Source organism: Eurytemora carolleeae, unplaced genomic scaffold (genome assembly GCF_000591075.1).
Source record: "Eurytemora carolleeae unplaced genomic scaffold, Eaff_2.0 scaffold189, whole genome shotgun sequence".
Classification (NCBI taxonomy): domain Eukaryota; kingdom Metazoa; phylum Arthropoda; class Copepoda; order Calanoida; family Temoridae; genus Eurytemora; species Eurytemora carolleeae.
In genome coordinates, this window is record NW_019396111.1 from 267,098 (window position 1) to 294,734 (window position 27,637).

The following is a 27,637-nucleotide window of genomic DNA, read 5'->3' on the forward strand; positions in this document are numbered from 1 at the left end:
GTAGAATTCATAATAACATTACTTGTTATCAAACTAATTTGTAGAATTCATAATAACATTACTTGTTATCAAACTAACTTGTAGAATTAGTAATAAAAATTACTAGTTATCAAAATAACTTGTAGCATTCATAATAACATTACTACTTACTTACTCATATAGGTTGCAATTAACTCCAAAAGTGTTTGAGTATTAGCTTAAAACCTCTTTTATTTTTCCTTAACAGTCCCTTTAAACCTGATAACAAAACATTTGATTTTAAACCTTCCTGCAGGCTCCGCAAAGATCGTCTTCAAGCAGCAGATGTTTTGTAATCGTAACCCTTGCTCTGACCCTAGTAGGGATCAGCTACGGGTTCTGGTTTAAAAACTTTGGACCAGGGACCGAACACCATTAAAATCTGTGGAAGATTCAAGGATGATGATCTTGGGAGAAGTTCTACAGGAAATTAGTGATGACTTTTTAACCGTCTTAAATCTGACAGCATCCACTCGTTTGGTTTGAAATTTTACCTTAACGATTAAGATATTTAGAAGTTTGGCCAAACTTAAGCTTGATCCCATTTCTTAAACTTTATTTTACTATTAATTATGATTTTAAAAGTCGTCACTGAATACCACTGATATTTAGCACTCCCTTGACGAGCTTTTTATATCTTAAAATACAGAGGGATTCGAATACAATGATTGCGCTTTTGACCGAGAACTCTATGATGAACTGTTATAAAATCAACTGTTTCGTCAATTTTATTGAAAAGTATGAACGATTAAGGGCGGGGAGAATGAAAAAAACTGTGCTATAGGCTTGCCCTATGTTAGGCTCAAGCAAGAAACATAATTGCATTTAAAACCATTCATTGAAGCATTTTTGTATAAAATAAAGTGCTCCAAGGATTTAAAGGGTGGTATACAAACATAGACAGGATGAATGAAAAAAATTCTAATTTAATGAATTTAAGCCGCGTCTCAAATCCGTCAAAAACCGGCTTCAATTGAGCGCCGGCTTAAATCTTGAAACATTGAATACAATTTTAAGTGGAACGGTCAATATTTGAGCCGCGTCTCAAATTTAAGCCGCGGCTCAAATTCTTTAAATTTGGCCTCTTGTGAGTTATCTAGTTTTATATCGATCTGAGTTTTCAAAGTTTTTCGTTCAAACGGTTTTAACCGATTAAACTGCTCAAAAAAATTTTTTTCAAAATCTGAGACCCGGATTTAATGAATTTAAGCTAGGCCTGGAGATGGCTTAACCACGAATTTTGAATCGGTGATTCAGGATTTATTTCGATATGCTATAGATGTAAACTACACGGCGATAGTTCATCGACAATAGATAGTTCATCAACCTAGCTCAATTTCATTAAACTTGGTCTCAGGTTAAGCAATTAAAGGTTACGAACAATCCAATATTAATCATTTTGGATTTTACGCAATACTTGAAAACTTGACTAAAATATAAAAGAATGGAATTGAGTCTGTACCCCTTTTAATTTATATATCTTTGCAACTAAGCTGATGGTGTAAACCTTTGATATTTCAAACTTTGATAATTTGATCTAAGTCAATTCAAAGTTTGAAATATCTAAGTTCTATGACATTGGCTATAGCGAAGATATAAGGATTTTAAATCAGAGTTTGTCATAAACATTTTAAAACTTTTAACACTCCTTTTAAACTAAATATATGTAGTTGCATCAGCAATCATCCCTGATAATTTGTGATCTTCTAGAAAGTGTAAACAATGTTAAAATATATTTATTTAAACGCTGAAATAAATCAAGCTCCGGCTTATTGGCTTAAAAAAATTCGATTTATTCCTGACGATTAAACGTTCTCCTGAATTATACTAATTTTACTTTTCAATTATCATTGTTTTTTTGGTGATATTTAGATCTGAGCTGGGAACTCTTGCATTGTGGATATCTAGATCAAATACGATCTCGTTCAGATCTCGATCTCGATCTTTTGTTCAGACCTCGATCTTTTGTTAATCCGCAGATTAATTTAAACTCTATTCAATATCCCGCATGGTAATCGTACCCTGGAGGAATAACTGAAATGAAGAAATCAAGCATCGGTCCTCAAATCAAAAGTGTCTGCAGTGGATATCGAGTTCAAGCGATCGGTATTATGAGTATTCAACACAAAAAAGATAAAAGATAAAGAGTTAAAAAAATAACGTTCTGAATTAAGAAGAATTAATCCATTTTGTGTAGGTTGGATCTTATTATTCTAACATTGAACATTTTGAACTTTATTCTTTTCTTTTGATAAGTACATCTCTGAGAGGATAAAAGAGAATATCTTATTTAATGATGTAATACAGGGTTAACCATAAAGGATGAGACCTTTTTTGACGATCTAAAACTATAAAATATATAACGATTTGAAGGCTGAGATTTGTTTTTTACTTCGCATATAGTTTTAAACAATATATTTAATGATTTGGACATGAAACAAATTAACAGTGACAGAGAACCAAGTTAATTCCGTAAATTTGTTTCTAAAGTCTCATCCTTTGTGGATAGCACTGTGCATATCTGACAAGAATCATCACAAGGATTATATTCTGAGTTGTTTAAAACTCATCAATCATCTACTGATCTGGAAATGAGGATTAAGGAACGATTTTCTTATCAGTTCCTCTCCGGACTTTGCTCTACTCTTCTCTTCCTAATAACTTCACACAACCATAGATTTCACCAGGACTCCACTTCCTTCTTCCAAACTTGGTTCTTTCCATCCGAACATTTCTCCAGGATTATAGAATCACTGGTTGCGCTGGACGGGACGGAAAGACAGAGTCCACTAAGTTTATGTTTAACCTGAACCATGTCAGAGTTTATCTCGGAGAACTCCCAACCTTGTCTGTCCTGTTCACTACAGGCGGAGAACCTTACTCCAGCATCAGGTTCCCTCCACTGTGGAGCATCTAAACATGTAGATTCATCTCCCATTAGATATCCGTCCTTGTTCATCGTAAACATCTGTTCTCCGTAGAACTGTTCTTTAACGCAGTTCTCTAGTATTGCTGGTCCTGAGGGTTGCGATGAATGTGATCCAGGTCTTCTCCTTGGTTTCTGTAAACATTTCCCTTCATTTATATTCAACAGTTTTCCAAAGAACTGTCCTGGGCGTGGGAAGAAATTTTCCGGCCAAACTGTCTCCAGAAACCATTCAAAAGATTTACAGTTCATTTTTCTTCTCAATTCCAGTCTTTTAGAAACATCTTGAGAGAGAGAAGCTTGACTTGCCTTAGGGTTAATCTTGAAATAAAACTTGGCATAATCATCCATCCAGGTTTTAGCAAGACGAGCAAGGTTTCCATGTAGCACGGCACCTACTCCACCCTCACGAGGGAAGGTATAAGGACTTGCTTTTCTGAACACATGTCCAACTCGACTACACGGAGATATCTCAACCCGGCCTCCACACTGCCAAATCCTGAAACCACCAATAAATCAATAAATAAAGTTGGGTATCAAAATATTTGCCATTAAACACTGAGTTCAAAAACGTTAAAATCAAAAAAATCCCTTAACATTAATACAATCATAAGCAGAAACCCAGCTTTTTAGGAAGATATTTGCCAGAGTATAAAAAAAATAGATTTTTTAACCTAAAATTAAACAATTTTTTGAAATATCTAAAATATAAAATATCTAAAATATCTAAATGCAGACAGTATTTATTTTTTTATACCCCAATAACAACCTTTTTGAAAAAATTGAAAATCGAATTCCTTGACAACCTATGTTGACTGAAATAAGTTATGATTTTCTCAGCTTTTTCTTTTACAAATGGTGCTTCTACATCTAATTTGCTACTGTATAATTTTTGCTGGTGCAAAAAGGATTTGACATTTTTCACCCTTACCTGAAGGACATCTCCAGGTTCTCTCCTCCCCAGATATCCATCTCCTCGTCGTAGGATCCAGAGGACCAGAAGTACTCGGAGAGAATACTAAACAGTCCTCCGGCCATTACAGGAGTTCCGTATGGTACGGTGCTGTTAAACCGTCTCTGAAATATTTATCATAAGTTGACATATTTACATATTCCATTCATCCCTCCATACAATATACAATAATAATAATAATAATAATAATAATAAGCGTAATTCGAGACCCTTCATGCAAAGATGAAAATGCCCGATTTACAGTATAAACTAGATATCAATGTCTAATTGTTTTTCATTTGCAGTTTCTCTGCGAAAATTGTTTTCACATTTCTTGTTTTTAAAAAGTAATGGAAAATATTCCACATTTTTTATCAGATTAAAGTTTTAAATCGGGCTTTGTAATTTTTGCATGTAAGGTCACTTTATATTATGCTTACAGTCCCTTTAAACAAGCTCAGCATAACTATAAACATAATATGCTATAATTAACTAGATATCAATGTCTAATTGTTTTTCATTTGCAGTTTCTCTGCGAAAATTGTTTTCACATTTCTTGTTTTTAAAAAGTAATGGAAAATATTCCACATTTTTCATCAGATTAAAGTTTTAAATCGGGCTTTGTAATTTTTGCATGTAAGGTCACTTTAAATTATGCTTACAGTCCCTTTAAACAAGCTCAGCATAACTATAAACATAATATGCTATAATTAACTATTTATAACACTGTTATTTTGGTTCGCAGTGTTATAAAGTTTTTGGACAGAAATTTTCTTTTTATCGAGAAGGTTCAAGCCTTTTTAGCCTTTAGCGAGGGACAAAATATAATCTAAAAAGGCGAGAACCTTCGAGATATAGAGAAAATTTAAGTTCAAAAACTTTATAGAACTTCGTGCCAAAATGTTAGTGTTATAGGTAATTTTGTGTACTTGTCTTATTTCAATGGCTATTTCTAGATCAAATAAGCTTTGAAACAAAGCAGAAGTCAAATTTTCATTTCAATTGAAAAAAATATTTTGGAGATATTCTAAATTTTTTGGAGAAATCCTGGAACCAATCAAAACTTTATAGCACACGTGCTATAAAGTAAGCTAATTTAACTTTATAGCACGATGATTACTTTATAGCACGTTCATTATGAAATTCACGATGAAGTGAGTAAGAATGATAAAGTACACAATAGTTTCACAAAATGTAGAAAAATAAATGGCACAAAGATAATTCCATTCAACAAAAATGTCAAAACAACTTCAAAAGATAAAGCTAAATTCCACATTACTCCTATATTACTCCTATATTACTCCTATATTACTCCTATATTACTCCTATTTACTCCTATATTACTCCCATAAATGAACAGATTTATTCTAAATTTTCCTTCTCTCTCCTTAATGTATCGTGTTCCAGATTAATTAACAAGAAACGGAAATAAGAAAAATGATTAAAACTATAAAATATGAAAAAGTGATTATTTTGATCAAAAATGTTAAAATATTGACGATGATATTTACGTGTTATGGAGTGATATTTGAGACTTCTTGTTCTGTTAGCGTTAATATTCAAAAAAAAGTTTAACGGTCATAAAATTTACAAAAAATTTAAAAAATGTTATGTTTCCGGATAAAATATGTAACCATCTGAATTATTTTTTTCTGAAAAGATAATTTTATAGAAACTATTCTTTAACGAGACTTTAGAGCAACCGGTTTCTTTCTTGCGGGGTTATCCTTGGATTGTACTGTCTGCTAGGCAAGGTTATATATCAAATTCTCTTTTTACATAGAAATGAAATAAGATCATGAACTTATTTTTCTTTGAAATAATCTTTTTGATTAAATTTTTGTTGAAATTATTGAAAATTATTCAAGCATAGTTTTCTTTATTAATGTTTTATTCTCTGGTCCGAGAGAAAATGATAATTAATCTGGTCTGACAATGAATATAAGGAGTCCAGAGACTCAGTCCCGACAAATAATATCGAATATTCATAGAATACAAATTTATGCTAAACAATATACTTAGAAACAGATAAACAACAAACAAACAAACAAAAAAACAAAAAACAAACAAACAAACAAACAAATAAACATATATAGTCATAGATGAAAAAATAAACAGATTAAAAGAAAAATAGACGAATAGATAAATAGATTAAAAGAAAATAAATGAATAGATAAATAGATGAATATATAAATAGAGTAAAAGAAAATAGATGAATAGAAAAATAGATGAATATATAAATGGATAAAAAGAAAATAGATGAATAGATAAATGGACTAAAAGAAAATAGGTGAATAGATAAATGGATTAAAGAAATAGATGAATAGATGATAAAAAGAAAATAGATAAATAGATAAATAAATGAAAAGAAATGAAAAATGTTAAGTTATCAATGGAACAAAAGAGAGAAAGCTCGAAACAGATTTCTTTCTCTAATAATCTAATATCTCCGGAAATAGGTTCTTTTGTTTACATTTCTATTAAAGCTTTGTTTGAAATTCAATTTTCTTAAAATAAACTTTTTTAATTAAAGTTAGCGATGATAACTCAATTCAACGCTATTAGTTGATTGCATTTGATTGTATTAACTCATGAGATCAAAAGCTTTAAAGAGAATGTTATGAATTATTTTCTATTTCCAATTATGGATATTTCCTAACCAACTCACAAGTCACAGTCCACTAGACAGAAATTTCTACGACATAATTGGTACAACTTTGTGACCTCGTAGCTCCTCTAGCTTTTATTTACGGCCAGAAAAAAAGCAGAATTTAGTTTTAGTAAAAATTTAAAACATTCTTGTTCTTCTCTCCGTCATACTGAAGCATCCCACGCTCAAGAGAAACTATCTTTGCCGACATTGTAGATTTATATATTGGTGCTGTAAAATAGGAAAATTTTCCGATCGAGTTTTTTTGGAGCAGCTGATAGTTGGGCAAGTCCTCAACAAATGATGGACTTCTTCGGCTGGCAAAATCCTTCTATGCCCCAGCAGTATATATCTACAAGTAAGTCTGCCATTAAAAACTATCTCCAGCCAGCAGGAAGCAAAGAGTGCAGTTCTACTATTCCAGTTACAGCTCATATCCAACCTGGTTCTTCTAATATTCCAGTTCCAGCTCATATCCAACCTGGTTCTTCTACTATTCCAGTTCCAGCTCATATCCAACCTGGTTCTTCTACTATTCCAGTTACAGGTCATATCCAACCTGGTTCCTCTACTATTCCAGTTACAGCTCATATCCAACCTGGTTCTTCTACTATTCCAGTTACAGCTCATATCCAACCTGGTTCTTCTACGTTTTCAGTTCCAGCTCATATCCAACCTGGTTCTTCTACGTTTTCAGTTCCAGCTCATATCCAACCTGGTTCTTCTACTAAATCCAGTTACAGCTCATATCCAACCTGGTTCTTCTACTAGCCCAGTTCCAGCTCATATTCAACCTGGTTCTTCTACTAGCCCAGTTCCAGCTCATATCCAACCTGGTTCTTCTACTATTCCAGTTACAGCTCATATCCAACCTGGTTCTTCTACTAGCCCAGTTCCAGCTAATATCCAACCTGGTTCTTCTACTATTCCAGTTCCAGCTCATATCCAACCTGGTTCTTCTGCTATTCCAGTTACAGCTCATATCCAACCTGGTTCTTCCACCATTCCACTTACAGCTCATATCCAATCTGGTTCTGGTTTAACACTAAATGTTTCCAAAACAAAGTTTATGATATTTAGGAATAAAAATATGCATTTTGATCCTGAGAACTGCAAATTAAAAATTGGAAATGAGGTACTATAAAGAATAGGAACTGACTGTACAAATAAATATTTCAAATTTGTTGGACTCAAAATTGATGAATTTTTAAATTGGGACTATCAAATTGAACATGTTTCCAATAAGATAGTAAAAAATGCTAAACTACAGAAAATCAAGTCTCTGCAAAAAAGGGCAATTAGAGCAGTAAATAATAGCGATCATTTAAGGCACACTCAGATCCAATATTTTTCTGATTAGAACTCCTAAATTTTGATGATACATATAAACTAGGTGTTTTATCTTTTATGCAAAAATACTTTTATAAAAACCTTCCAACTTCCTTCCATGATATGTTTAATTCTTTAGCTGAACCAAATAGAACAAAATCATATAAATCATAAGTCTAGTGCTTTGTAGTTGAATAAAATATGAAATATGAAGTACTATTCCAGTTCCAGCTCATATCCAACCTGGTTCTTCTGCTATTCCAGTTCCAGCTCATATCCAACCTGGTTCTTCTACTATTCCAGTTACAGCTCATATCCAACCTGGTTCTTCCACCATTCCACTTACAGCTTATATCCAATCTGGTTCTCTTGCTTTTCTTGTTCCAGCTCAACCCGGTTCTACAGTACCTGTTCCAGCTCCTATCCAGCCCAGTTTTAAAGATCTTGCAGAACTCCTTAACCTGGAAACTCAATGTGTATCTGTTGAGAAGCCACAAGCAAGAATTATTCAAAATCATTAAAAAGTCATTTTCATTCAAAACTTTCATGGAACCATTAACCTGTAAAAATTCATGTATGAAAAGTGAAGTTATAATATTATTAGAAATATAAATTGTACAAACTAAAGTTTGAGTGTTCCATGTAATAAAATTAAACTATTAATGTTCCATGTAAATAAACTAAAATGCTACTGTTCCATGTAATAAAACAGAACTGTCAAACTACTCCATGTAATAAAACAGAACTGCTAAACTGTTCCATGTAATAAAACAGAACTGTTAAACTGTTCCATGTAATAAAACAGAACTGTTAAACTGTTCCATGTAATAAAACAGAACTGTTAAACTGTTCCATGTAATAAAACAGAACTGTTAAACTGTTCCATGTAATAAAACTAGACATTCCTGACTTTAGACAATTACTTTCACACTTTCTTCTCCACCTTTCCACATCTATTGTATACTCTGGGGATATTTTATTCATTCGCCAATACTTTATTTCTGGACTAATCTAGTTTCCAATATATTTATCCACCAACTCATCGAAGGTGGAAACTTTTGAATGAGACCAAGTTTTGATGAAAAAGATAAAATACTTTAGAATTTAAAAGTTATCATCTCTTATATTCATTGAAAATAAAATGATCTTTTCTAACAACTAAAACATAATATTTTTTCACAAAAAAGCAATTATAAAGTCCGGATTCAATGGTTAGTATTCATGTGTCAATTTTTTTTATTAAAACCCTTTTTTCAATAGAGATTAGAAAATCATGATTTACAGGTCTCATTCTTGTACATCAGAAATCTGTACTAATCGTTTTTAGGGATGTTATTATTTTTATTTTTGTTCGTTTATTAGTGTCACGTGTCTCCGTCTGTATCCTGTGACCAGTATACTGCACTGCCATTGGTGGGAGCTTTGGTCACGTGGTACAGAAGTGTAAATAATATTATCAATTATATCATTTATAAATGAAAAATTATAAATTCAAATAATAATAGGTGCAAACCTAAGTTTCTTAGGCTCCTCTGGTTTTATAATCTTTATATATTTTCAACCAAATATGAATTTAAGTTTGAAATATCAAAAATTTACACCATCAATCAAATACTCAGTTCCTTTGCTATTCTCCTACTTTTGTGTAAAATTTAAACTAGGGATACAACGGGGTCACAAAGTTATTCCAGTAATTATTTCTAGATTTGAGTGAAGTCAGCTCTAACTTAAGATAAATATCTACAGTAAGTAATAATATTTGCATTAATTTGGAAAAAACCTGGATTAAAAAAAAGTTTTCGACATTAAAATATATAGCGCCACATAAATATTAGTTCAGGTGCAGGCATGATTGCGGTTCTGCATTTTTATATTAGTTCAGGTGCAGGCATGATTGCAGTTCTGCATTTTTATATTAGTTCAGGTGCAGGCATGATTGCAGTTCTACATTTTTATATTAGTTCAGGTGCAGGCATGATTGCAGTTCTGCATTTTTTTATTAGTTCAGGTGCAGGCATGATTGCAGTTCTACATTTTTGTATTAGTTCAGGTGCAGGCATAATTGCAGTGCTGCATTTTTATATTAGTTCAGGTGCAGGCATGATTGCAGTTCTGCATTTTTATATTAGTTCAGGTGCAGTATGATTGCAGTTCTGCATTTTTATATTATTTCAGGTGCAGGCATGATTGCAGTTCTACATTTTTATATTAGTTCAGGTGCAGGCATGATTGCAGTTCTGTATTTTTATATTAGTTCAAGTGCAGCATGATTGCAGTTCTACATTTTTATATTAGTTTAGGTGCAGTATGATTGCAGTTCTACATTTTTGTATTAGTTCAGGTGCAGGCATGATTGCAGTTCTGCATTTTTATATTAGTTCAGGTGCAGGCATGATTGCAGTTCTGCATTTTTATATTAGTTCAGGTGCAGTATGATTGCAGTTCTACATTTTTATATTATTTCAGGTGCAGGCATGATTGCAGTTCTGCATTTTTTTATTAGTTCAGATGCAGGCATGATTGCAGTTCTGCATTTTTATATTAGTTCAGGTGCAGGCATGATTGCAGTTCTGCATTTTTTTATTAGTTCAGGTGCAGTATGATTGCAGTTCTACATTTTTATATTAGTTCTGCATTTTCTTACGTTGCAGATGTAAAAGAAGGGAAACGAAAGTACTAGGAAATTGGATACTTAATGACATCCTCTTTATGCGAACCATATCTTATTTTTATATGTTTAAATTGTTTACATATACACAGAATAAAAAACTGGTGGATTTCTAGTAACAACTTTTCTAACAATCATGTTCCTAGCAATCATGTCTGAAGAAAGTGTTTTTATGATAATATTTTTATATCTTTTATATGATTTCCCAAGCAATTTATTGTATTGTCATAACTGTATGTAAGCTAGGATCATTAAACCAAAGCAGCTCTATGGGGGGGGGGGGAGTATTGTACAATATATAATGTATACACAATATCTGTATATTACACAGTACAGTGTAGAATGCAGATAACTGAAGAAAAATATATTCTTGGTTTGAACAGCTATTTTTAGAATTAATGTTTACTACCTTCAGACATCAATAATTACAAATATCGAAAATCATTAAGGATGATAAAGATGTTTATAAATACATTAAATAAAAGTAGAAAATCTTGAACTTGTATGAACATAAATGTTCATCTTAAACATGAACAGTCTAGTTTGGGAGATCTCTCAGATGTCTGACCAACGAATTCAAAAATGTAAAATAAAAATACTGTATGGTATACTATGAAAATATCTCATATCATCAATGTTTAATAAAAATTATGAAAAAAATAACTGAATTTTTGCCACAAACTCAATTTTTTATCTTTGCAACTTGATGGTGTAAATCTTCAATAGTTCAAACTTAGACTATTTGATCTAACATAATTCAGAATTAAAAATATTAAAGGTCTACGACATCGGGTTCCAAAGAAACAGGGATAAGAAAATTCAAGTTTGTCGCATCACCCTACCTAAGTTGCATGATCCATGGCGATACAATATATATGCATTCAGTGGTACTGACTGTTCAGTCTGGACTACCCAGTGTAGAGTCCACCAAGCACGTTTTATGCAACAAATGTAGCCTGGGAAGATCCAATGCGCGCAAGAAAATCCCCTTGCTTAAAAAATACTGACCTTGTTAATCATATTGGTTCCCATGGTGAACCATCTGAAGTGTAGTTCCCAGTTGAATGCTCCCCAGTGCAAAGAGAAGGATTTAGTATACTGAAACGTCTCATCATTTAGGATATCTATGACAGGGCTCACTACACTCGTCGGGGACTCCCTAGATAGTTGACATATAGAGATGGAAATTTTTGATCGGACGGAATAAGTTAACCCCCTCTTCTCAGAGTTAAACTCTTTCTTTGATCTACCAGTTGAACTTTTTCTCTCCGTTCACTTATTGCGTAAATTCCGTGGTTTGACTTATGAAAGATCAGAAAAACCACTTCGGAGATCGAAGAAAATGAGTTTAACTAGGAGATCAGAGAAAGTGAGTTAAACTAAGAGATGAGAGAAAATGAGTTTGACTAAAAAAACGAAAAAATTAGTTTACTAAAAGATCGAAAAAATGAGTTTACCTAAAAGATCGAAAAAAATTAGTTTATCTACGAGATCTGGAAAAAAAATTAATTAGGAGAACGGAGAAATGAGCTATACTCGTATATCTGAAAAAAGTTAAACTATAGAGAGGTATAAAAAGAGTTTAACTTAGACATCAGAGAAAATGAGTTAAACTATTGAGAGGTATAAAAAGAGTTTAACCTAGAGATCAGAGAAAATGAGTTAAACTAAGACATTGGAGAAAAAAGAGTTGAACTAGCAGAACGGAGAAAATGAGTTAAACAAAGAGATTTGAGAAAATATTTTATGAATTCCAAGAAAAAGTCTCGTAAATCTTTTTTACTCTGAAGTCTGTAGAAAAAGCTTTCCTGAGGTAAAAATTGTGTCTAAAATGCCCTTAGCGTAACAAAGCTTGATCTCAATATCCACTGTGGCAGCTTTAAGTGTTTTATCCTTTAATTTTATTATCCTTTAATTCCTGCTAGGTTCGGACCACGGGATATATATATATATAACAATATCCAAGAGGAATTAATCTGATTTTCCAGCGACAAAAGGTACTGATATACTGCTTTGCAACGTAGATTGTGATGCATGTTTTATTCAATTTATAAACAAACCTCAAAGCAAATTACAAGTTGCTGCTGAGTTGTATTTGGAATATAATTGTATTGTATCATGCTTGCAGTCATACAAATGCTCAGTGGGACGGAACAAACAATATCATCCAGGAAATCTTGATTTACCAACCCATTCATAATAAGGAAAGACGTATATGTTCTCCCAAACTCTACTAAAGAAAAATGAAAAGAAAGAAATTGTTTACATTTTAAAATAATTATTAGCATTTTTCGTGTGAAAAAATTGTGGACCTTGAAAGATATGGGATATGAAGTTATCATCTCGTGAGCAGTGGAATAATTCTAAGAGAGCACAAATATCACCTCAAACTCCATTTTCAAATCCCTATATTTTTATAACCTAATGATGGAAACTTTCTATATTTCAAACTTTGACCTTCTGATCTATCTGAACTCTAGTGTAACTCGCAACTCATTACACCAGGCACAAGGGACAGGATTAAATAAATTTGAGCTAGGTCGCTTAAAGCTATACCTACCGCCCGTGAAGTTTACATATATAGGACATGAATAAATCCTGAATCACTGATTCAAAATACCCGGTTGAACTGTATCTAAACCTAGCTCCAATTCATTAAATCCGGTCCCAGGTTTCAAATAATAATGTATGTTCTATAAACAGCCAATCAGAACCCAGGGAATTTAGCGCTCAACCAATGAGAGAACAAAGAAATTGTGAATATTTAAAAGTAAGATATCAAACAGATTCTGCTTAAAATTCAGAAGTGGCCATTATGGATAACGAAATTTACAATAAAATCGTACTGAAGATTAGGAAGGAATGTAAATATACTTTATCGGAGCAATCAAACATGGTTCAATCGATCTGCTTGTTAACCTACTTTAAACCAAGGATTTAATGCAAGGAAAGTTATTTCAGAGGTGTACGTATCTTTTGTACTGCAATGTACTGTCACTGGGCGGTAATGTAAACACAAGACGGATGTCGAAGCCTGACATGGGATCCATCTTTCACATTATAATTAATGAAATATTCTGGTCATAGGAAACTATTATGTGAAATATTAGAATTATCAAAATTCAATGCTTTTAACCTCCTCGGATACTAAACGAACACTGATGCATTCTTGTTTACAAATTCCGCCCAGAGAGAGCTGGTTTCAATATGTACGCAGAGTGTACGCAACTCTAAATAACTTTCCTTGCATTACATTATTGCTTTAAACTAACTTTTTTTTTCTAAAATTTTCATTTCACTGTATTTTGGGATCACTATATTTAAAAAAAAATTATAATTAAATGCAAATTTACTTATTTTTTAAAATCCTGCTCTCTTTTCCTGCAAACTTTGATGCTTATGAAAAAAAGAAGTTTGAAACTGTTGAAATATCTGTAAAAATTTAATCAAAATTTATATTTTTTATAAAACTTTGCTCATCAAACTCGAAAGATAAAACTAGAAGAGAACTGTGCAATGCATGCATCAGACGAGACTTTTGTCGCGGGATAAAAGTAAAGGGAATGTTATCAAGAAAAAAAGTGTATAAATGTGGATAAAAATTAACATAAAGCGTCTTTCACAGCCCCTAAAAAATAGTCTAGAAAACAATCTTTAAGCATGACTCGCGATCTCTGATTGGTCGATTATAGGACTAGACAAACCAGGTTTAGTCTGAGGAGAACTGTTTACATAACATTCTTACAAAAACTTACGGAAACAACATTTACTGAGGATTTTTTAAGAGTGCAAATGTCTACCACTCTCCACCCCAAGGAGAATTGAATAGAAGGAGGGGGCGATAGGGTTTCGATCCGTACACTTTGCTGTGACGTTTTTGGACTGCTCAAGAACTAGTTTTTGCGTAACAACAATAACAAAGGCAGCCGATCTAAAATAAACAAACATGAGTTAGTATACGGTGAATCTTCATCTAACGCCAGAGATGCGCCAGATGTCTGTTTATCATTTGTGTTATTGTTTACAATCTTTATTATTGTCGTTACGCAAAAACAAGTTCTTCAGCAGTCCAAAAACGTCACAGCAAAGTGTACGGAAACCTTATCGCCCCCTCCTTCTATTCAATTCTCCTTGCTCCACCCAATCCCACAAATCATTTGATCAGAGCACTGCAGATCACTCCAGTATAACACCCAATCCCACTAATCATTTGGTCAGAGTACTTCAGATCACTCCAGTATAACACCCAATCCCACTAATCATTTGGTCAGAGTACTTCAGATCACTCCAGTACGCACCCAATCCCACTAATGATTTGGTCAGAGTACTTCAGATCACTCCAGTATCACACCCAATCCCACTAATCATTTGGTCAGAGTACTTAAGATCACTCCAGTACCCACCCAATCCCACTAATTATTTGCTCAGTGTACTTAAGATCACTCCAGTACCCACCCAATCCCACTAATCATTTGGTCAGTGTACTTCAAATCACTCCAGTACGCACCGAAAGCTCGGATTAGGGTGCTCTACAATCTTAACACACCCATATTCTGAATAAAGTGAAAGAACCCCATCTTTTAAAATAAAATGAAGGAGGACTTACCATATTCTATGTAACAGAGGTTCCAACCATCCTTTTGTGCATTCACAGTGAGCATCAAGAAACGTGAGAACGCTTCCCTGGAACCAGCATATACTTTATATACTTTATATACTTTATTATACTTTATATCCCAAGTGACCCCATTAACTACCCGATACATTTAAATTGATTGTATATACTCACCAAGGTGTGTACCCGTCAATAGCTTTATTTACCAGATGACGATTTTATGCATTACGTACCACTGAATCCACTTCATTATACTGACTCAAATTTTTCTGGGAAATATAAATCTTTCATTCAATAAGTGGCTAAGGAATTGAGTCTTTGCCACAAACTCAAACTGTTTAAGCATCCCATATAACCTGACAGTGTAAACCTTTGATATTGCAAACTTGGATTATTTGATCTAACATAATACTAAGTTTGAAATATCTAAGACCTCCGGCATTGACTTGCAAAGATATAGGGATCAGAGTTTGTGGCAAAGACTCAATTCCTTTAAATGTATATGCTTTTTACATTTTCTTTACATTTTTAGATTCTTAACAAATAAAAAATATCTCTGATAATTTCTAGAAAATTTGTAAAAGTTTGGAATCCATAGTTAGCTATAGTTAGTATTCCTTTCAGATTCTTTCACAAGAAAAACTTTAAAAATGTTTTAGACTTAACTTGTGCAACTAAAACTTCAAAGAAGTTTCAATTGTTTATTTTGATGAAATTCCCCCTCCCCTCCCACCCCTCTCCATCTCTGTTCTGTTGGGTTTAACAGACAAAGCTTGAAATAAGGTGTTCACCATCAGGCTGAAAGATGTAGGGATTAGAAAATTAAAAGTAGAATTCCTTTAAATTGTTCTTACATTTGTAATTTATGTCGAATATGTAATTTTATATCACTGGCAAAGTAATAAATGTTATTTAGAATGTTCAATTCCTGCCTTTATTATTTTAATACATGTCAAATATTTTATCGTATCTTTACTTTCTGATCTTTATTAGTTGTTTATTGTTATTTTTACTTATGATGATATAAACATTTTTATCTGTTATAATTTACATTTTTATTATTTATGTAAATAAAGATACTATAATATTATTTAAGTTAGATTAGATGACAAGTTTTCCCTTGGAACAACTCAGTAAAATAAGTTTCAGAAGTTTCCATGAACACATTTGTGCATTTTCAAATCATTAAACGATAAAATTAAGTGCAACAACTTTTTGGGAAATTAAATATTTTTCTTTACCAAGGGTTCTCAAGACTATTTTTGCCTACAAAACAGGCTGAAGTCTTCTGTCCCCAAAATAATCGGGTAGGGTAGGGGGGGGGGAGGGATGGTGGAGATGTTCCATTTGAAATAATGGGGTGGGGGGGGGGGGGGGGTCCCAGAAAATAGTGCAAAAAGATGGACTTGATACAAAAAATGGAGAAAGTATTCTTCAATAAGTTTCTAGAAATTTCTGACAGATGTCAGACTTGTTTAAATACAGTTCAGCAATGACTGGCTGCAAGTTGTAAAATGTTCTCAACAGATGACGCTAGTTTCAAAGTGTTTTTGAGTAAATTGTGTACATTTTTAAAACGAAATCTGCACACATATTTCTAAAGGAATTGAGTCTTTGCCACAAACTCTGATTTTCTAATCACTATATCTCTAGAACCAAATGTTGCAGACCTTAGATATTTCAAACTATGAATTCTGTTAGATCAAATAATCTGAGTTTGAAACATCAAAGGTTTACAACATCGAATTCTAAAGATATTGAGGTTTAAATATTTGATTTTGTTCCAAAGACTCAATTCCTTTAGCTTGTCTGGGTGTCTGTTTGTATCCTTAATAAACGTCAAAACGGTTGAACCGATCGGGCCCAAATTTTGTGTGGGACCTCACGTGACCCAAGGGAAGGTTTATGAATGATCAAAATTCAAAAAAATTGTATTTAAAAGTTTTTATTTTTATAAAATTTGAAAATGCGCGAAAAAAATATTATGAAATCCGCAAACTTTTTTGTTTTTGTTTTATACTGTACAAAGAGAAAATGCTCACAGATAGAGCCGCAATTAAAAGTCGAAATAGAAGATGGGCGCTAAGCGCCCTAAAAGCCTAGTAAACCTAAAACAAAATAGATTTTACAAACCCCTAAATGAGCAATGAAAAACTCAAAATGCTTTCGTTTAAAAACGACATGTAGAATAAATTTCAGTTTACATTCACATGTTATCAATCATAACTCAAGTTTTTACACTATTGATAATTATTGAGAACAAAAAAATTTAATTTCTAATTTTGCCATACTTCAGCGTAAAACTAGAGAGAGGTTGCAAGGTCACCAAGTTGTACCAGATAAAAAGCAAAACAGAAAAAAATTCTATAAAAGCTACTTCTATGTATACTTATGTAATTTCCAGAAATAAGAAATAAATTATATTTATCTTTCTTTTCTCCAGGAATATCTGAATTGTTGAAACTACGACCGTTTGATTTATGATATTTATGATATTTATGGAAATAAAGAATAAATATGAAAAAGAATATCTATTTATGCAACTGCCTTGTGTTATAATATTCCTTTTTAAACCGAAAAAACGCGAGAAAAAACTCTAAAATCAGCAAAATTTAGTAAAAAATCTAGAATTTGTCAATGTTAGTTGAACTGGCAAGGAGGATGTTAGATTCATCAATTATCTCCGGATTCTGAGGCGTTGATGCAGATCTGATGGCCTTCAATCAACTCAGAGACTTTATTGGAGATCAGCTGAAGTCAAGACCACAAACTGAACATGAGTTTTTACAATTTGTTCGACATCTTAGAGAAGAGAAATGAATAGCTTCATCTTTGGACAATCTACAATTCTCTTTCAAGGGGAAAATATTCATTTAACCTTAAACAGTACTACAGAGTAACAATTCTGCTGAAAAGCTTTGATGCTGATATCAAACAAAAGGCTAATGTGTTCAGCACCAGGAACATCCAACAGTTTCTTTTGGAGGCTGATTCTTCTACTCCTTATTAAACTGTTAGAAAGACAATTGTTTGTTTGGCTTATTATGGTGGACTAAAACATACAGAAATGATGGATATTTGGATAGAGTTGTGTGAGAGCACATCCGAGGGAATCTATGTGACACATTCAAGGGCCAAGCAAAGAAGTGATAAACTATCTAGTAGGTTTCTGGTCCCTAGGACGAGGACCAACGATAGTCGCAGTGCTGATATCGTTGACCAATACATTGGAACCCTTCAAGAGAACTTAGGACGAAGACCGACGATAGTCGCAGTGCTAAAATCGTTGACCAATACATTGGAACCATTCAAGAGAACTTAGGACGAGGACCGACGATAGTCGCAGTGCTGATATCGTTGACCAATACATTGGAACCATTCAAGAGAACTTAGGACGAGGACCGACGATAGTCGCAGTGCTGATATCGTTGACCAATACATTGGAACCATTCAAGAGAACTTAGGACGAGGACCGACGATATTGCTGTGCTGATATCGTTGACCAATACATTAGAACCATTAAAGAGAATCTCGGAAAATTTACTGGTCGTCTTCTTTGGACCAGAAATGCAAAATCTTTCCTTAACTAACCAATGGGTCGCAATATGGTTTATAAGGTTCCTTCTGATATGGCGAAGAGACTACAGCTGGACACCCTGCAGGTGGATATACTTTTCATTCTTATAGGTGGTCAGCAGCAACTGTAGTAGCTTGTGCAGGTCCCACCTCAGAACATATTAGGGACTTTTTTGAATGGGCCAGCACAAAGATGATATTTGAGTACATTTCAACTTCTAAGGCAGCTGTTATCAATGTTGCCAACAAGCTAGCAGCATCTGAAAAGACCATAGCTGCGTCCCAGGTTTCTATTACTATTAAAGAGGTTGCTGTTGTGGATAAGGAGAAGGAGATGAGAGTGAGGAGCTCTGGGATGAGTGGCCTAGTGATGTGGTGGTGAACCAGACTGAGGTTGACACTCATCAACAATCTAGAGCCTCCAGCACCAGGAACATTGGATATACGAATCCCATGAAGATCGAGTCTAGAGGAAAAGTGTGTTTTCTATCAGCTGTTACACTTTAAAAATTGATATTATGTATGTATTTAGAAATAAATTATAAAATGCTTTTTATCAGTGAAAATCTTAGACATGTAATTTGTAAATCCTCTGGGATATTATTTCTCATAATTGTCCTGGGCATCTTTAAATCACAGGAAAATACACGGGATATTAATTCTTTCAAAATGGAATAACCTCTTTTTTAAAGTTTAGTTCAAACATTGTCAATAATTTTACTTTAAATATTTTGATAATTTTCTTGGTTCCTAGACGAAAAGGCGTGTTTTTATCTCAATGTAAATAAGTTAGCGATGTGAATTATGTTCATTTAGAGCCTTTATAAATTTTATCCAGATAAAGCTTTTCTATATTTTACGTATTATACTTATTTAAGGAATGTTTTACTTATCTGGTTTAGACAAAAGTAATCAAAATAATTAAAGAAAATTGACTTAAATTAGTTAAATTGAATGCATGATAGGCAAAAGAATTGAATCAAAAACTCAAATTTTCTAATCCCTATGATGGTGGAAACCTTTGATATTTCAAGCTTAGATTATTAGATCTATCAGAATTCATAGTTTGAAATATCTAAGATCTACGGCAATGGGTTGCAAAGATATCGGGATTAGAAAATCTGAATTTGTGGCAAAGACTCAAATCCTTTGAAGAAAAAAATGTTTTTTTTTAGGATACAATGAGTATTTAAATATGAATTGGACTGCACGCGAAACTAAGTAAAGATGAGGATGTCCCTGGCTTGTTAAAATATGCTCTTTCAGTATAAAATAGAATTTAAACGCATCTAAATCCATTAAAACCATTAAATTTGGTTTACAATCTCTTAAAAGTTATATTGCTGTGTCTGTTTGACAAATGAAATGAAATATTTGAAAATGTTAAAATATAAAGTTTTAAATAAAATAGAAAAGATTCTTTTACTTATAAATTAACCCTATCAAGTAATTTTTCGCTATTTTTATATAAACTAAATTAGGATAATCTTGAAAAAAAACTATGCTTCCCAAAAATATGAATAGAATTTTTATTTGCATGAAAATTTTGCAAAATCAATATTTTCCCTGGCGCAAAATAATCTTTTGAACTTAGATATTAGAATGAGTGAATATCTGAATACTTTAAGATCTAGAAGTTTAGATAAATAGGCATCTGAACACCTAAATACCTCGGTCCCTATATACAGCGGGACCCATGAACATTGAGGGATAGAAGAACGACTGTAAGACTCAATTTATGATCTTGAATAGTCCTATGAACATAGAACACAACATTGTGCAGTGTACACAGAATCATTCCACGAATCCTTATAATAAGTTGATTTTTAAGCTCCTGGTGAGATTATTCCTTTACAACTATATCAAATACAAATAAGATTGCTTAAATGTAGTCTTCCTATTCCAAAATTTTATAGGACCCACTGTACCGGATACTTAATATAGCTGAACTCCTATACCTAGATATAGGGTTACCCACAAAAGATGAGACTGTAAAGACGACCTCAAACTCTATAAATACGATAATTCCAAAATCAAAATAAGTCTTCTACCTTAAATATAGTCTTTCCATTGTCTTTTTAATCATTGGGCAAAGAAAGGAGCAGGTTTCAAGCTGCAGGGATTAATAAATATATGGTATTAATTCCGTAGAGTCGTCTCTACGTCTCATCCTTTATTGGTTACCCTATAAATTAACCAGGTTATTATGCATGAAAGTTTTGTATGTATATGGTTCCCTGAGAGGCTCTAGCACCCATGAGTCTAGCTTTAATAAGACCTATCCTAGTTCTAGATCTGACTACCCTGGTAGGGACGGAGAGTGATGAAATCTCATTCTCTAATTCTTCTTTCAGGAAACTTCGCTCAGATGCATCATCCACTTAATAGAACAAGTTTTAATCAAATACTAGTCTACAATAATAAATAATAATAATAACGAATCAAACCTAGAACTATTTCTTGAAGTAGTTGACGAGGACTAGTATTTATGACACTATGAATAGTCCGAACGAGTGTAGACCAGGCCTCGTTATGAAATACGATTATAACGGAGGTTGAAGGAAGGGACGAGACCGGATACCGGAGACTTCTACAGTCCTCTGACCTCACGTCGGAGAGGTTTCTGTCCACAGAGATAGAGTCTGAGGCCACGAGGTTAAACTGGTTTAGAAACCAGAGCCGTTTACTACAAATATCTCTATTAATTTACACTTGGAGGAGAGGGCCGGGGGTAATTTCAAGATCTATATATGGATAATGCATGTGAGTGTCATAATCATTTTTGTTACCACCCTGTCTACTCCGGAAATAACAATCAGTAATACTGAATAATTGGTTCTTATTATAAATATCTCAGTTATTTAAAATCAATTTTAGAGAATCATAACGAACGTTTGTTCTTTTATTTTAAGTCCAAAACACTACATACAATGCAGGAACTGAGCAGTGAACACTTGTCACAGATTGTAATTTCCTAATCCCTCTATCTAGGTCTGTGTATCATAGACCTTTTATATTTCAATCTCTTAAATAGTCTCAGTTTGAAATATTAAAAAATTATACCATCAGGTTGCAAGAATAAAGGGATTAAAAAATTGTAGTTTATGGTGAGTGTTTAGTTCCTGAAAAGTATAAAAATTAAGAAAGAACTAATAATTAACATTCAATATCTCGCCAACCCTTAATTTCTGTAAGAGACATAAATGTGAAAAATTGTCTCGTTGTCCTTAAAATAAATGAGTTGAAAACTATTGTCTGTATAAACAGGAAAAAATAAAACAAAGAAAACCACGTAATAATACCTGGAGTGCACTAGTCAACAGTCTATAAGTCTATGTAAATACTCGCATAAGGCCAAGCTGGGTTCGAGAACTTTAACATTGTTTGATTTTCTACCTTATTATTTGCTGATGGTTCTTCACTAGAACAGGTTGTCCTCCGTCCCCTGCTCCAGCTACAGGAGAATATCTAAACAATATCTTGTAAATTTCTATATATTGCAAACTGTAGACTCATATCCTATTAATATTTCAAACCCTAGACTCTAATCCTAGTAATGTTCAACATATTGTAATCTCTAGACTCGAATCCTAGTAATATTCAACATATTGTAAACTCTAGACTCGAATTCTAGTAATATTCAACATATTGTAATCTCTAGACTCTAATCCTAGTAATATACAATATATTTTAAACTCTAGACTCTAATCCTAGTAATATTTAACATATTGTAATCTCCTAGACTCTAATTCTAGAAATATTCAACATATTGTAATCTCTAGACTCTAATCCTAGTAATTTTTAACATATTGTAAACTCTAGACTCTAATCCTAGTAATATTTAACATATTGTAATCCCTAGACTCTAATTCTAGAAATATTCAACATATTGTAATCTCTAGACTCTAATCCTAGTAATTTTTAACATATTGTAAACTCTAGACTCTAATCCTAGTAATATTTAATATATTGTAATCTCTAGACTCTAATCCTAGTAATATTCAACATATTGTAAACTGTAGACTCTAATCCTAGTAATATTTAACATATTGTAATCCCTAAACTCTAATCCTAGAAATATTCAACATATTGTCATCTCTAGACTCTAATCCTAGTAATTTTTAACACACTGTAAACTCTAGACTCTAATCCTAGCAATATTTAATATATTGTAAACTCTAGACTCTAATACTAGTAATATTTAACATATTGTAATCTCTAGACTCTAATCCTAGTAATATTCAACATATTGTAAACTCTAGACTCTAATCCTAGTAATATACAACATATTGTAAACCTTAGACTCTAATCCTAGTAATATTCAACATATTGTAATCTCTAGACTCTAATTCTAGTAATATTTAACATATTGTAAACTCTAGACTCTAATCCTAGTAATATTTAACATATTGTAATCCCTAGACTCTAATCCTAGTAATATTTAACATATTGTAATCCCTAGACTCTAATCCTAGAAATATTCAACATATTGTAATCTCTAGACTCTAATCCTAGTAATTTTTAACATATTGTAATCTCTAGACTCTAATCCTAGTAATATTCAACATATTGTAAACTCTAGACTCTAATCCTAGTAATATACAACATATTTTAAACTCTAGACTCTAATCCTAGTAATATACAACATATTGTAATCTCTAGACTCTAATCCTAGAAATATTCAACATATTGTAATCTCTAGACTCTAATCCTAGTAATATTTAACATATTGTAAACTCTAGACTCTAATCCTAGTAATATTCAACATATTGTAAACTCTAGACTCTAATCCTAGTAATATTTAACATATTGTAATCTCTAGACTCTAATCCTAGTAATATACAATATATTTTAAACTCTAGACTCTAATCCTAGTAATATTTAACATATTGTAATCTCCTAGACTCTAATCCTAGTAATATTTAACATATTGTAATCTCTAGACTCTAATCCTAGTAATATACAATATATTTTAAACTCTAGACTCTAATCCTAGTAATATTTAACATATTGTAATCTCTAGACTCATCCTAGTAATATACAATATATTTTAAACTCTAGACTCTAATCCTAGTGATATTTAACATATTGTAAACTCTAGACTCTAATCCTAGTAATATACAATATATTGTAAACTCTAGACTCTAATCCTAGTAATATACAACATATTGTAATCCCTAAACTCTAATCCTAGTAATATTAGTAGTTCGCTATATCGACCTATCTTCTGAAAATTTCGCTAGATCGAAAACTAGGAATTGAATAAGTTAATAATGTAGAATATAAACAATTTCAGAATACATATATAAAACCATGTAGATTGTAGAATATATTACTGTAGAAATATTTCAGATTTATGACCGATGTAGAAAGGATGTTTAAACTGCAGAACGAATGATCTTACAGCATCCTACATGGCTGTTTTAAATGCTTAAGTTCATTCAATATTCATTCTTACACCTCATAACTGCAACTCTACATACAGTATTTTTATATTCAGAGTACAGATAATATACATTATATAAACTGCTCTCTTCAGCTTTCCTACATTTAGAGTACAGATAATATACATTATATAAACTGCACTCTTACGCTTTCCTGCATTTAGAGTACAGATAATATACATTATATGCACTGCACTCTCAGTGTGTATCCGAACCTCCCAGAGGAAGGGTGTCAGCAGAGCTTTCTAAGCCTGTTGAGAGAAAGGGCGTTATGTGCATTGTACTCGTATAAAAGTCTAGATAGCAAGGACACTTCTCTCCACAACTGAGTGGAAAGCGTGACTAATCCCGAACAAGATATAGTAATAAAGATGGATACAGAAGCAATACAGAAACTCAAAACATCAGGGATGAAGTACATGCTGATACAGGTTTTAAGGGGGAACAGAGCCTTTAATAGACTTTAAATCAAATATCATAAACTGGTTTTTCACCCTCCCCACAATGGAAACTGGATTACTCATGGCAGACCTCTGACAATGTGCTTTAAAGCGATGGGACAGCATGCTTAGCGGGTTATTTTTTCTTTTAAAAAATCTGTCCACGTGGGAATACACGTTAAAAGTGAGGACTATGGTATTTCTCATACCTGTTACCCTTACACCCCCATCTTCCTCCGCCTACCTTCTAAATTCCAACCTTATCCTACTTCACGAGCAGATATAGTGGAACTCAGAAACTGCTTTGCTGTGGAATCTTAATCAAAACTTTCTGAGAGAGATCATCATTGGTTTCATTGGGTGTTCCTTTCCTAGGGGGTACATCTAAATCACCTTGAACCTAGCCGAATGCAGTTAAGGCTAGGAGGTCTTTTAATTTCTCTCTAAATTACTGCAAGACACTGATACATGCAATGCAGCTGACAAAGGGAAGTTCTCATTACAACATTGTCAGCATTAAACCTGCATAGATGGCCGATATCAAAAACAACTGAAATAAATACAGAAACTCAAGAGCTGATATTGAAATACTACAAATTGCCTGATCAGCATCTCAAAACTGCATATTAACCCTCCTGGGGGGGCGGGGGTATGCAGCAAATTGAACGAGCATAACAGGACAGCCAGGAAACAAGAAGATTGGAAAAATGATTATCTGCATTAAATACATGTATCAAATAATTTTTTTCATAAAAAAAAATTAAAAATAAATAAATTAATAAAGTTAAAAATACACTGCACTCTTCAGCTTTCCTACATTTAGAGTACAGATAATATACATTATATACACTGCACTCTACAGTATTCCTACATTATGATTACACCAAATATACATTCTATAAACTTCACTTTAAAGTATTCCTACATTCAGAGTACACTAAATATATATTCTATACACTTCACTCTACAGTATGCCTACATTAAGAGTACACTAAATATACATTCTATACACTTCACTCTACAGTATTCCTACATTCAGAGTACACTAGATATACATTATATACACTGCACTATACAGTATTCCTACATTAAGAGTACATTAGATATACATTATATACACTTCACTTTACAGTATTCCTACATTCAGATACACTAAATATACATTATATTCCCTTAGAGTACATTTAGAGTACAGTATATATATAAATTCTATACAATGCACATTGCCATATTCTGACATTCAGAGTCCAGATACACTAAACACTTTAATTTTTTATCATTTTGCAATTTTCAGTTTCTGAAAAATATTTTTCAGTCCTTAAAATAAAATAAAACTGGACTGCAAATTTGGGTGCTGATTACTTTTAGAGCAGTCCTTAATTTACATATATGCAGTATAAGTCATAAAGTAATAAAACGAAGAGGTGAAGCTTAGCTCTGATATACACAACCGACCTCCCTATTAATTAAGAGGGATTTTATGGAATTGACCAATTTTTAGATTTTCTTTCTTTATTTAAAGAGTATTCGATGATGTTGACTGCAAACTTTTGTTTCGTCCTTTGTGGGTATTGTGGTATTGTCATAAACACACAGTAATTATAAGAAAGATTCAAAAATATTATTTTATTCATGTTTAAATAAAACCAACTTATTAGATTTTTGAAGAATGTTAGTTTTTATATGTTATATATTATAAACTAAACAATAATGTAAATGCATTTTTATAAAATTTTTAATAAAATTATTAAAATTATAAATTAAACAATACTGTAAATTCATTTTTATATTCATCTAAAGTTGAGAGCAATGGTGTTGCATTTTTCTTCAAACTTGGTTTTTTCCCCTCTCTTATATCTCCTTCTTTAAAATGGTTTGAGCAAATGTAACTTGAGAGATATACTCTGGAGTCTCCCAACCTTAAAGGTCTAGACATGCTCAATTTTTTGGTATTTTGAAAAAACTCACATTTTTACAAGAAGAATTGTTTTTGCACTTTTTTACGATGCAATATTTAGACATACTTGTATTAAAATAAACTAACAACTGAACTTGAATGTACTGCAGTATACAATCTATATTAAGTGTCTATCTAATTATTAATACTAATATTCAAATATCTACATTAAACCACCCCTTAGAAATACGATCACTCTATATATATATACAAGTGTACAGCGTTAGATACGTAAACATATATACCACTCTATTAATTAATTAATAGGAAGGTCGGTTGTGTACATCTGAGCTAAGCTTCACCTCTTCGTTTTATTACTCTACTGTGTAAGTACACTGTACTACTATCATGTACACTGTACAGCATGCAAAGTTTGACATATCTGTTTTACCTGTTTAAATTAAGTTCTGATTGAGTAAAGTTTGGAGCAGGACCGTCCTCCTCCTTATAGTGTCCGACTATAACTCTAATCCCCTTCCTGTCTATATACTCCTCCTGGTGTCTCCGGGTAGGAGTTGAACTTGAACCTGGAGCAGGGTTGGGTTTAGACAAGATATAAAAAGTAAGGATGAAAGCTGAAATAAGAATGAGGATGGTGCAATATCTTCTGTTTGAGAATATCCTGGTTAGTCTAGGCATAATACTACACTGGTTACAGGTGTGTGTACACCCAGGAGATATGGTTCATGATTCTACCTACATTATCTATCTATCTACAGTTATATTACCGGTGTTTATCTATCTATCTGTATAAACTGTCTGCTAGGAACAGGTATCAGTGCGCGTTGTAAATGACGGTATTATACAGTGTGTCCCACAAAACATGAAGTATTTTGCGGCATTCAAATCTACAGGGTTACCCACAAAGAATGAGACTGTAAAGACGACTTGAAACTCTTCAAATATGACGATTCTAGGATTAGATTAAGTCTTCTGTCTTGAATGTGGTCTTTAAATGGTTTATTTAATTATTTGGCAAAAAAATAAGAAGTTTAGGTTGCAATTAATCATGAATAGAGTTTAAATTCCGTAAAAAAAATACTTTGAACCCATCCTTTGCAG

The 27,637-nt window shown here is 32.6% G+C and overlaps 1 protein-coding gene across 1 annotated transcript; it reads right to left on the bottom strand.

Annotated features, from left to right (window-relative positions):
• Window positions 1–1,736: 1,736 nt before the first annotated feature.
• LOC111695236 (polypeptide N-acetylgalactosaminyltransferase 13) lies at window positions 1,737–27,399 on the bottom strand. The gene is made up of 8 exons (XM_023464467.1): window positions 26,967–27,399; window positions 22,131–22,202; window positions 21,182–21,420; window positions 20,972–21,114; window positions 15,150–15,226; window positions 11,552–11,702; window positions 3,876–4,021; window positions 1,737–3,443 (listed from the first exon to the last, which is right to left on the bottom strand). Exons 1-8 carry the CDS (start codon window positions 27,212–27,214, stop codon window positions 2,699–2,701), a joined length of 1,821 nt encoding a protein of 606 aa, XP_023320235.1. The 5' UTR covers window positions 27,215–27,399; the 3' UTR covers window positions 1,737–2,698.
• Between the last annotated feature and the right edge of the window lie 238 nt (window positions 27,400–27,637).

Coding starts and splice junctions, on each gene's coding strand:
- LOC111695236 (XM_023464467.1), bottom strand. CDS start 27,214: ATGCCTAGACTAACCAGGATATTCTCAAACAGAAGATATTGCACCATC. Junction 22,203..26,966: donor TCAGAACTTAATTTAAACAG/GTAAAACAGATA, acceptor GATATTGTTTAG/ATATTCTCCTGTAGCTGGAG. Junction 21,421..22,130: donor AACCATCAGCAAATAATAAG/GTAGAAAATCAA, acceptor AGATATTTGTAG/TAAACGGCTCTGGTTTCTAA.